Below are 12,998 nucleotides of genomic sequence, written 5' to 3'. Positions count from 1 at the left end.
CAGAGCACGGCGCGGGCATTCCCGCCTGTCTCTTCCCGCCGCATGCGCGAGCGAATCACCAACGTTACAACGCGCGCTACAGCCTGGGCCGGGAAACCCACCCGCCCCCGGGCGCCGCCATGACACCTCCACCGCCCCCCCGTGCTCCTTCTCTATTGGTTGTCTCCGTCTCCATAACAACAAGCAGCTTGGAGGCGGTACGGGCAGCGCCGTTCCCCTATCCTACGTGCTCTCCGGGCGGGTCCGCGCTCTGATTGGTGAGTATCGTTGCGCGGGCAAAGAGGGGGGCGGGCTTTTCCCTGGCTACCGCCCCGGGTTTCCCTTCGCGAAGGGGGGACCCGCCTCCTCATTGGCTACTGCCGTTGCCCCGGCGACGGGAGGACGCGTCGCGGCCTAGCGGGGAGCCAGGGTTTGCCCCCAGGAGGCCCCGGTGCCATGGCGCAGCCCCCGGGGCTGCTGACCAAGGAGTCGGCGCCGCAAGCGGTGGCCGCCCCCAACCTGCCCGTGAAGGTGTGCGGCATGGCGCTGGACGCGGGGCCCGACTCCCCAGGTGACCTGGCCGCTGCCGGCTTCCACACCGCCAAGTATCTGCCCCCTGAGTGGTACCAGAGGAACTTTGATCTGTACCACAAGGCCTTGTCCGGCTGTGAGCAGGCTGAGCAGTGCCGGGATGAGGCCAATGAGCTGGCCGAGAATGCTGCTGCCGCTGCCCAGCGTGCCCAGCAGGACTCTACGGCCGCCCTGGGCCAGCGCCTGAAAGACACACATTTCTGGAAGACTGCGCTCCAGAAGGAGATTGAAGACCTCGATGCTGAGACCAACCTGCTGGCAGCCCAGAAGCTGCGGCTGGAAAGGGCACTCGATGCCACTGAGGTGCCCTATGCCATTGCCGTGGATAACCTGCAGTGCCGGGAGAGGAGGCAACCCCCAGACCTTGTCAGGGATGAGGTGGAAAGAGAGTTGCTGAAGGTGAGCAGGATGTTAGGATGTTAAGAGTTGTTGGCTACCCTCCCTTCGTGCTGCCCTGATCTTTAAAACGGTGAACAGCTCAGTCAGTAGGTGTTAACTGCAGCTCATGAAGGTCTGGCAATGCACAAAGGCCTAGTGCCACTTCCTGGCAGCCTGGACTCTTCCCTGTCATTCCACGGTTTAGGATGGATTATTTAAAATCCTTACTCTGTTAAAAAAAAAAAATACTTTAAATCACAGGAGCGTGACTAGAGGAGACCAGATTTAAAAAAAAAAAATCAAAACAGAGTTTTCTTGAACTGAGATAGGCTTCCCATGCTCTCATTAAACTTTTTCCAGCCTCCACTTGGGTTAAAATCCTCTCATCTCTGCAGGTTACACTTTAAAAATGCAGCACACAAGACTCCTTGGCTGTTTCCATCCTCAAGCTGGTCCAGCCTGACAGTCTGTGCCATTACCTTTTACTACAGAGTCTGATGCTGTAGTCTTGCCAAGGTCCACGACAAGGTGGTGATCCAACACTGTGCTAGAGTGTCTCAACACACTGTCATTTTAAATGTCCTGCAGGACAGCAGCACAGCTCTCTGTGAACTCTACAATGGAGTCGTGTGGCACCTGCATGAGAGGATAGCTCCAGGCAAGCGGGGGCCACAGACAGATGGTGTTTCTGACAGTGTGACTTCAACAAACCTGAGACTCCTGAAATTTGCTTGATCCCTTTCCTCCCACAGAGTACTCTTGACTCCAGCTGACACCTCTTTACCTGTCACTGAGATCCAACCCTGCATGTAGATTGCCTTCAAGGCCAGTGTAATTATTGTGGCTGCACATGTTCCAGAGAACAGACTCTGGGTCATTTTTCACGTATTCTAGTGCCCCACAGATAAATTAATTATTATTTGCCTGCAGCCTCCAATGTAATGTGAATGTTGATTCATGATGAGTTACTGATTAAACCAGATAATTAATACTCGTCATCTGAAAAATACTGAACATATTTACACAGTTGATGGCATGATAGTATTTAGCAATATTTTAACTAGGAATTGTGTACAGTTGCTGTATTATAATCAATATTTAAGAGGGTGTTCCAATCGAACATATAAACATGAGAGTTACTGTGTAGGATATTTCAATGTGGGAATTATTCCAAGATTCAGATTACAGAAGAAAAATTAAATCCAATCAGCTGATCAGCTGCTGTTGTTTTAGAGAAGTCTGTGAAAAGTATGATTTATAAAGAAAAAAAATCATTTTCTGCCCAGATTTCTCCCCTGTATTTCCTTCCTCCTGATCTGAGCAATGAACAAACTATTCCCTGAGAAGTCCCTCTGCTGCTGCTGTTAATTCTTCACCTGAAATTGTGATTCTCTGCTTGTGACGACAGACTGTTAACAGCCAAGTGGGATGTCATCAAAAAAGAATGATGCGAGTTCAGATGAGGCGTGTATACCAGCAGCAGATGGACTCTAGAGAAATGAAGATTTTGTTGCCATGCCAATGACCTTTGCAGTGCAGAAGGAAGAGGAGTACATAATATCAGAGGAAATCCTTCCCATCCTCACAGAGGAATAGATTTTATGGCATGAATGCTTGCAAATAGATTTAAAAATGTGCCCTCTGTGGCTCTGCCAGCTCTTTAAGCTGCAGCTATACTCTATACCTCTTCCACTGCAAGAAATCAGATGGTACCTTGTATTTCTTACTCTCTCTAAAGCTGGCTAATAATTTTTGACACTTAGAGCTGCTCTTCCATGAATTGTGTTTGTTCACTGCGCAGATTTCCAAGTTAACGTCCCAGTTCACTGGTAGCTCTGTGTTACATTTGCTTATTTGGAGGAGTTATGCAAATTTTATTACTAAAGTACTGACATACTTTTTCTGAATGTTACTTCCTTGTCCAGTCACTTTCTAATCTTAACTCTCTTAAGAAGTGGTAATGCAAAGGAGATCGGGAGTAGTTTATTCTCTTCCCATGCAAAAGCTGAGAAAAAGAAGAAATGGTTTTCACAAGTCAGCTGTGTGAGGAAACAGACATTCCTTTCCTTGCAATTTTAATTACACAGTTAATTGATACTCTAGGACATTTTCCATCCTTTGAAATTCTTCCTTTCCTTCTAGCAGCCCAGGCTTGTGTTGGCTTCATTCTGTGGTATCTTTGCCGTGTTCCTGCCAGCTCCCACAGACAGGAGCAACAGGGACTCTGCAGCTGGGGGAAGAGCATGTCTGGACAAGGGACTATCTTTCACATACTCAGGGAAAAGCTTTTCTTAGGACATGGGGTTTGTTCCTGCTTTCAGCTTTCTGCAGCAATGAAGATTTCCCAGTTCCCAGAGCATCCTGCTGAGATAACCACCTTTCAGCAACCCCTTGGCAGATGACATTTAGAGGCAACATCAAATACATATATACAAGCCATTTTGAATCTCTGCATGTAATTGCACTTTTATTATCTGTTCAGTAGGAATCTCTGCTGATGACTCAGAAGGAAAACATCTCTGATAAAAGTTTAATGCATTCAGATAATATTTGGGCTTTTCCTATTTTTTGGCACACCGTTTATTTCATTTAGGGAGTTTTGGTTCCAACTCATCTGTCCTATTTGCTTTGCAGCATGGAGCCATGTTTAGATCACTAAATAGCCACTGCTGGAATGAGGGATGAGGGTATTTAAGTGAAAGTGGCTCACGTGCATAGTAAAATCAGCTGTTACTCAGAAGTTCATTGACTCCACTTAACAGCATATTCATCTTCTCTTAATGCAGTTCTGGTTAAGAAAAAGAAGTGGAAAGACACAACTGTTTTTCCAATAAAGAAGGATCTTTGATGACTAAAAATAAGACAACATCTCTCAAATAGAATAGTTGTATCTTTTTTTTCTGTGGCATTGGAAATAGCTGAGTTCATACAAACAGACATACACACGCTGTTCTGTGTGAGGCTTTTGCCTTCCATAACCCATGTGACATCTCCTCTGAATCCCCTCTGTGTCAGTTTAATGGCAGTTCAGTATGTTTGTGTGCACACATCTAATATTGAAATGTAAGCCCTAGCAAAGAACTTGTCACGTGGTGCTATAGTCTCCATAAATCATGTTTCAGCTGCATAAGTGCTGCATTTCAAGGTTAGTTCCATATGTCCAGTGTCCAGATTCATTAACTGGGTGCCAGATATGACCATGGAATTAAGTGGACACACTTACATTTATCCTATTTTTTTACCCTAAACTCAGAGTGTTGATCTGTTGTGTGTTTGCTTCAATAATGAAGTCAGCTTCAGCTGTTCCTTGATGCTGAAGACAAAGGCATTAGCCAAGATCCTGTCAGCTGTGTAAAATTAAAAGTTTCAAAAAAGCAGAGAAAGGATCCCTGTGTGTGTGTGCCACCTAACCACAGGGATGGGCTGAGGAAAATGACAGAACACCATTTTCACACACTCTGACCTGCAGCTTTGCCAAGGGAACCAGTGCTCAGTCCACAGGGAAGGGAGAAGGGCTTGTTTTCAGCATCTGTGGGTCATAGATTTTGAAAATGACTCTTGGAGACCGGCAGGAAAAAGGCCAGTCACCAAGCTGAGATTTTGAAGGCTGTTACCTGCTTCCACTCCCAGCTGTAATGAGTAACGGTCTTCCTGTTACATGCTGTTTGGGAGTCTGATTCTGGTGAGATCCATAAGCTAGCTTGTATTTCCTGAGCTCATGTGTGGGACATCTGGTGTCATGTTGTCACTAATGGATGGATGCAGCTGGATTTGTAATCAAGGGCGACTGCACAGCCTCTCTCATGGGGTTCTACCAGTTCCTGCTCTCTCACTGTGTCATTCTGGCCCTGGGTGCTGTATTTAGACATTGCTGACATCTGCAAGTCACTGATGTAAAAAGACAGGCTGGGAAAAAAAAAGGAATTTGTAAATTCATGGAAGGCACAAACATCTGCTCTTAAACGTTTTCTTTGCACCATTAATTAGACACTTACAAAGTCATGGACTGGAATAGTTTTATCGCTGGATTTGATGAAAATCCAACTTCTGCATCATAAACATTGAACACTGTAATAAAATAAATGGCACACTGAACTATAAAATGTTCTCTCCTTGTTAATTGACAATCATTTATAAAAACAGAGGTTTAGTAGTAGTATGAACTGTGGAGAAGACAGCTGAAAGATGCCAAGATCACTTCAGATTTAACGGTATTTCATTTTAATAGACAGCACATGAAGACATATATGGGAAAAATAAGGAGGAAAAAGAAAGACATTACATCCACCAAGTTGTCTCATCAACTGAAGAAATGCAATTCTCAGTTAATATCCTCTGGACTGGAGATGCTGCCAGCTACTGAAACTTTTTCAACCACTTCCCCTCTCTTAATGCAGACTGGGCCTTGAAATGAATTGGTTGTTGATGGAATTTACTCTGCAAAGAAGATGCAAAGGAGCAGATGTGCAGTTTTGTAACTCCTCTGCATGGTGCATGGGATCCCCAGCTCCTTCTCCTCTGCAGGTTGTGGTACATGTCAGGTGTCCAGGCAGTGTGGACCTTCTCCCACACTCACCCCACAAGCCAGCCACAGCCATGGGTGGGCAGCAAGGCTGGACTGTACCACGATGTCTAACTGCAGATGGGATCATGGGTCTTAGATCAAAGGATCTTCACCTTCAGCCTAGTGCCACAGCTCTTCCCAGACAACACTATCTGACTTTACCTGTTTTAAAAGTTAAGAGAAATTATTTAGTAGATAAGCATTGAAAATTCACTGCCATTTATGCCTCCTTATCCACTCTAACTCATCTTAGGCTGCCATTAATTAGGAGACCTATATCTTCAGTTTTAAATGTCACATTTGAATGTGTATCTCCTTGATGGGGAATCCATTTAAAAATTTTCTTTTAGGTCATTCAACAAGGGAATTATTTATTTTTACATTATTTCAGTCTTTCCATGTGAGAGACCTTAATTGCAAAAGGAAGGCTTTTCTCATTTAAAACTGTGCACATTACTCACAGGAAACTGGTTGTCTCTTTATTTACATGGAGACTGATTACCCAATACAAAATAATATCAATTACTATAAATGTAATTTCAACTGATGGGTTTTTCTGACCCTTTCCTTTGAATTTTTACTTTGATAATTCAGCCTGCGGAGAGGGAGTTTTAGTGTTCTCACAGGTTGTAAAATGATACCGCCAGCTATTTATTTAATTGTGCTCTTTTAGAGCCTTAAAAATAACATTTTCTTTCCAATCTCGATTGTCCTTTTCCATTTAGAATAAAATGATCTTTTTCACAGTCTCTGTTGGTTTCTTGTTGTGGAGAAACTGACACTACAGGGACATACGCACTCATTTAATATTTGTCAAAACCAGTACAAGGATCAGCGAGTGCCAGCACTGTTCTGGGAATAAAGTTTATTAGTAAGTAGATATTCCCCTGGCTGTCATTGGATGACTGTCCTTGATGTAAGCCAGCAGCATTAATTAGGAGGTTTTCATATTCAAAAGCTCTGTTTAATGTCTGAGCCTCAAATACTGAATTCTTTAAACAGTAACAAAGTGAATGCTGGCCAGGCTGGCTTTTGTATAGTAATATGTAATCACCAGGTCATTTAATAAAGTCACTTCATAGAGCATTGACTGTTAATCCCTAAAGTAGCTTTATTCAGTCAAAAATGAGCTCCAGGTAGTTTTTATTCAAGAAAAGATGATTATAAAGTATAGTCTTTTTGGTTTGATCACGTTTGTGTTGAAATGAACATTCCTACTAAACCCAGCTTGAGCTGAAGCATTAGATCCCTTAGGGAGGTGAGGCAAAGCTTCCTGACTTCGAGTGGTCACTGTATTGCAACTCAGAGGAAATTAACCCTTCAAACAGCATTGCATATTTGAGGTGATTCTGCAGTCCTCAACACTTCCATCACCAGAGGCAAAATGAGATCTGGAATAAATGTCATAAAAAAATTAAGGCTGTGTCACTGGGTTGGCATTGTGGCAGGTTTCCTATGCCTTCTGAGGCAGGAAATAGCTATTCAAATCATGGAGTAGTAACTTCTATTTTCAGTCAGTGCAAAGCATTCAAAGGAGGCAGGCCAACAGAAGGTTATGGTGCTGCCACTCCTTTATGTTAAATGACACCTTAGCATCGTACGTCAGACAAACTGTGTTTTGGAGATCTGTTGGGAAACCTCTGCCCTGCACAGAGACAAAATGTGTACTACAGAACAAGACAGCGGGCTCTGAGAGTATCAGCAAGGGCACAGCAGGTTCTGAAAGCCAGTGGCTTGCCAGAGAGGCTGATGTGCTGTATCACATCCCTGTGCAAGGCAACAGCCTCTGACATCTGAGTTTGTGCTTGCAGGGCAGACCGTGTCCTTCTCAGTGCTATACGATACCGTGTGTTTGTGCCAGGCAGTGACGCTGGGCTCCTGCTGAGCATGATGCTGTTGCTTTATTTTTCCTTACTTCAAGATTGTGCAAGTCATCCAGATGCTCTATTTAATCTGAGAGAACATAGGCTTTTTCATAGAATACATGTGTGGTATGAAAATAATGAATCCCCAGGCTCTAGGAGTATCTGAGTATTGCTGATGCCTCAGACTTACAGCTGAGTTACCTCGGAATCTGCTAACTCCTCAGAAGTTCTTGTCTTGCAATTATAGGGTAAGAGTGGGTAATGAGTAGCAAATTCAAGTATTGTTCCATGAGCATTGAAATCAAATTGCTCTGCAGGATAGTATACACTGGATATCACAGAAGTCTGAATGTTTTTATCTAGGAAGTTGAACTCATCAAAAGCGTCCAGGAGCTTTTGAAAAGAACTGTGATGCAAGCTGGCAACCAGATGCGGTAAGACATTTTTCATGCTACATTAGTAACTAATTTATATAGTCAAATAAATCCTGATGTACAGGACTGCAATGCCCAGCGATAAAGTCCATAACCATTCCAGGCTTAGGAACCACATGAATTTCATTTAAATCTGAAAGGAGGTACCCAGTGAGGAAACTTTGGGATTTTTATGTAGTGTAAGGTAAGAAGAAAACAGTCATGCCCTAAAGCCATGCTTGAGATTTTCAGCCCTAGTTTCCAGTGTAAGTATTCAGTTCTCCAATTTTCCAACACTACACTTCATTGTAATCAAAGTACTACCTGATACCACTCTCCCTTGTTGTGTTCTATGATACATTTTTAGTAGAGAATCTTTTAAAATAATTTATCTGATCGAAGGACCTTTTCAAGCTGAGCTTTTTGCCACCAGGTGTCAGTGCGAACTTAAAATATGAGGTTTTACCTTCTGTGTCAGTATGGATGTTCACTGCATTCCAGGAGGAAGGAGTATTTGCTGTTAATTTACAGCAAGCCTTTTGGAAAGACGTTACCCGAATTTCAAAGTGCATTATTAGGACGAGTTAACTTCAGGAAACCTTAATATTTTAGGGGAGGATGGGGGGTTGTTTGTTTTGGGTTTTTTTACATCTGGTCCAATTTATGCTATTCTACCAGATAAAATAAAATACTGATTTTAGAAAGAATGTCTTTGTGATTCTGAATGTCTTGTGATTTTGCATTTATATGGAAAATTAAAGTTTAAAGTAGTTCTTTTATATCCATAAGAGTATGAGTAATCTACTGAGTTTAGGCTTCTCATCATTGTTTAAAGATTGTTTTATTACTATCATTGGTCAGCACAGTCTTTTTAATTCCTGAGTTGAGAGTGACATCTGGTGTTAACAGTTGATAACGACCCACTGTCTCTTGTAATCTGATGTCATTCTAATTAATTTAGTGATGTGTGACTCAACTGATAACAAAATAGCAGTTTTAACTCTAAATATCATTGCAACTGTAGCCCCTATTGAAAAAAAACCTCTGTGTTTTAGGATTAGTAGCTAAAATTCAAAGTCCAGCAACTCCTTTGTCTCAGCCTACAAGAGTGGGGAGACTACCCTGTGCCTTGCCTTCAGCAGGCAGTACTGAAGGTCCTAGGTGGTGGTTAGCACATCAGTCTTGTTGTTCTAGCAGATAGTTGTGAGAGGTGTTTGGTTAGGATTTTCAGGACAAAAATAGAAGTATACATTCTCATTGTTCTTTGAAAGACAAAGGCTCAGAGCCCAGCTTCACAACTGTCTATGATAGTTTTGTCCTTGTAAGCGTATTGTTTTCCACTGACTATGTGTGATAACGATGGCTTCTCAGATTAAATCGAGATCACAAAGAGATTTGTGAACTGGACTGGTCAGACAAAGTTCAAACCTACAACATCGATGATAAATGTGGAAGATACAGTAACCAGAGCACCAACATCCAGTTCCATCCTAGCTCGATGAAGTTTGAAGAGAGGTAAGCAGTTACTACTGTCCAGAACTAACCCTGGTAAGATACAGCACATCCTTTGTGCTACTGTTACTTGCTATAAACTTTGCTGCTTCCCCCTCCCCTTTCTGGCAGTGTTCATATGACTCAGTATCTCAAGTGCTCAACACAGCAAAGTATGACCAGAGTTCTCATTTCCTTTTTGTTTCAAAGTGGATGCAGACTGTAAAGCTTGAATATACTCATGTGTTTATTTGCTGGTGACTTAGCTGCTTGTGCTTGTACAAAAAAAGGTGTATTTTTTTGCCCAGTAGTATTAGATAAAGATGGAAGAACTTTGGATAATTGTGTGTCATGCATTACTTCCCTCAAAAGCCAGAAGATGAATGACAATTTATTAATTTTATAAAGGATTAGATTTCTTCCTTCATGGTAAGTCTTTTGTATGCAACAGCAAAACCAAATAGAGGTTGACAATACTTTTGCAGGCAGACAACCAGCTTCAGATTGTCTTCTGAAGTGCAACTTGAACAAAAAGAACAAGGTTCTTATTTGTCTACCCTTCACCTCTTCTTCCAGTGCCTCAACACCAGAGACATGGGCCAAGTTCACTCATGACAACATCTGTAGGGCAGAGCAAGAAAAACTGGCTTCCATTGACCTTCGTGCTTTGATTGACAATATTCTTCATGACACATCTGAGGACATGAGGATGCAATGTGCTGCTGTTAATGAGGCTTTTGCCAAACACTGCGAGGAGCTGGATGATGTAAAACACAAACTAGAACATCATTTGAAACAAGTAAGTGTTATTCTTTACATGCTTTGCAGGTGTGACTGCCTCTTCTGAGAAGATCCCAGTAGATTTATCCTGTAGGAAAAATGTCTTAGTCTGAATCAGGTACAGAACAGTATTTTGTGCCAGCTTAGTATCTGATAAGAGTGCTTCAATTTCTGTACTTCTATTTCTTCTGGCCAAGCAGGAGGTCAAAACTGCAGCTGTCTCATTAGGACCATGAACAGATGCATAGAGTGCACAGAGACAATGTGGGGTTTTCCAAACAGTTCTTTTTCTTCTGTGTCCTCTTTAGATCCTTAAGCAGATTGGAGGTCAAGAAGCCAACATTGCTGCTTTCAAACAGGCTATCAGAGAGAAAGAAGCACCACTGAAAGTTGCTCAAACAAGGTTATATGACAGGTCTTTTAGGCCCAACATGGAACTCTGCAGAGATGAAGCACAAGTCAGGTAAACACTATTAAACAAGTCCTCCAAGGTGTCCATTCTACCCAGAAGTGGAGTTAGACAGCTTTTGTGCTGTTCATTGGCAACACATGGCCTTTAGCTTCTATTACCAGGTTTGATTCTGATACAAGTCAGAAGTAATTTGGATGACTGAAATCACTGTGAGGAAAATACCATTTTAAGCCTATGCATTGGCAAATAGAGAATCTATAGACTCAAGGCTGCCTTTTGTCTCGGTGTTTTCTTCTTTCAGCTGTGTGGTTTCTTTTTGATTTCGATGGTAAAAAAAAAATCTGACAGCATGTGGATCACTTGCAGCCCTCTTGCTGTTAGTAGAAGTTCACCACAAGGTGGACTACACACTGGATGAATTATGCTTCAGGTGCTGAGCATGTAAACCGGCCGCACATACTCATAGCCTGCCACAGGTCCTCAGTGCTGCAAAGCATTTGGCTGGTGGCATTTGATTTTCAGTAATAATCTGTTTTAAACCTGGACATCAACAAATCCTTTCAAATTAAAGGTCCGAATGTCACATTCGTCGGCTTTGATCTCATTATAACCGTCGTAATTGATTCTCCTCCTTCACATTTTCCTACCCTTAGGAAAAGTGGGGAATCATATTTTACAGGCAAAGGTGCCTCCTGTTAAAAGCCAATCCACTGGTCTTTATACAGTGAGGAAGAAGGTATAGTTAATCCAGATGCTTTATACCATCTCAGGCACAGTCATTTAAGGCCCCGATTCAGCAAACCATCCGTGTGCAAGCTTTACTGTATGTACATTGCCTTTAATGGGATTTAAGGACACATGCAAGTTCTTTGCTGAATGGGCATGTGTTTAATTGCCAGGCTTATGCTGTTTGTAGTTACTCAGTTTGCAGAGCACACAGGGATCTTGCTTTCACAGGAAGTAAATATGTGCCTTCTCTGTGGGCAGATTGCAGCAAAGCACCTAACCCCCACTGACTTGTAGTCGAAATGATGTGCTGCTTTAAAAATGGTTTGGTGCTTTCTGAAAATGTTGTGCTGCTGCTTCTTTAGAAACTTCTAGGCTTTTAAAATAAACACTGTTTTCTGATCTCTGGTGCAAGTATTGTCTTTGCTACTTGAGTTTTATACCAGTGAGCAGATATTAAAAAAAAAGGTTTAACAAAGTGCTGATCCAGTCAAACTGGGCGACTTATCAATTTCTGTCCTAAAAGTCCTAGTGCAACTGTCCTACAGAATGGGAGAAGATGAGCACGTGCTCACACTGTGCTCAGTGGCAAAAGATATTAATGGCACCATCTAAATCATGGGAGGCCTCTGTCCAGAAGCTGTGAAAGTAAACTCTGCTTTTGACCAAGTATGCAGGACTTCTTTGAGGCCCTTTGCTGTTAAGTATTATGATTCTATAGCTGTTGATCTTTATTCCCATTACAATTCAAATGTCTTTTTGAACACCAACTGACTTCTGCTCTTTTTGTATTACTCAATGTAATTCTGTTCAGGTTGATCAGGGAAGCTGAAGAACTAACTGCGTACATTGAATCCATGAAGAAGAAGCTGCTGGAATCTGAAGAGTCTCTGAGGAACCTGGAAGACACACGGATGGATTTAGAAAAAGACATAGCTGTGAAAGCAAACAGTATTTTTATTGATAGGCAAAAGTGTATGACCCATCGCAGACGCTACCCCAGTGTTCTTAAATTAGCGGGTTACCAGTAGTAACCTCTGTACTAAGTATACAAAGTGTGGAAGAAAAATGTACTCTGGAAGATTTCATATAAAATACATAGATAATATTACACACAGAAGTACTGCATTCACTGCTATTTTCCTCTATTTAAAGTAAAACGCATTAGTATGGTGGGCTTTGAGTCTTGCCTTCAAAGTTCAGTCTGAGTACAGATGTTTATAGTGAGTTTAAAACACAGCTTAAAGGTAATTCATAACATCATACATGCATAATTTGCACAGTATGTGATATTTGGGATTTTCACTAATAAGTTAATATGTTGAGTAAATATTTATTGCTAATAGTAATAACATACACAGATGTAGACACAGCATTTATAGCTTTCTAGCATTTTCAGGCAGCCTAAAATGAGAGCAATAAAACTGCTTGTCTGACAGAGGATCACATGGTCAGCAGGGAAACAGATGATAGACTTTTAAGTTCCTCAAACATTATTAGTTTTAAAAAAAGAAAGTTTGCACAGGGTAGATGACAATCTGACTATTGGCAAAACCCCTCCCAGTCCACGATTCCTGCTTATGTAACCTGAAAATGAGTCCAAGGTTTTTTAACCTTCAAGTCAACAAATTTAGGATTTTTTTCAGAAGAGAAAACCCAAAACAAACCCAAAAGCTAAACAGCTTGTGAATCACAGTCATGAGTTTCAACTTAAGCACTTGGTTGCTGAATTGAGCTCTTGATCTGTTCCAGCCATTCCCTGGAAGCAAGGCATGTGTTTGAACTATTACCCATAATGG

The 12,998-nt window shown here is 42.0% G+C and overlaps 1 protein-coding gene across 1 annotated transcript; it reads left to right on the top strand.

Moving 5' to 3' along the window:
• Positions 1-426: 426 nt before the first annotated feature.
• TEKT4 (tektin 4) lies at positions 427-12,272 on the top strand. Its single transcript, XM_084270979.1, has 6 exons — positions 427-969; positions 7,741-7,811; positions 9,162-9,305; positions 9,858-10,080; positions 10,370-10,524; positions 12,014-12,272. The coding sequence occupies exons 1-6, from the start codon at positions 436-438 to the stop codon at positions 12,228-12,230; spliced, it is 1,344 nt and encodes a 447-aa protein (XP_084127105.1). The 5' UTR covers positions 427-435; the 3' UTR covers positions 12,231-12,272.
• Positions 12,273-12,998: the final 726 nt, after the last annotated feature.

Source organism: Gallinula chloropus (genome assembly GCF_964237585.1).
Source record: "Gallinula chloropus genome assembly, chromosome: 15".
Lineage (NCBI taxonomy): Eukaryota > Metazoa > Chordata > Aves > Gruiformes > Rallidae > Gallinula > Gallinula chloropus.
Note: the sequence above shows the minus strand (reverse complement) of the source record. Positions and strands in the feature narration are given on the sequence as shown.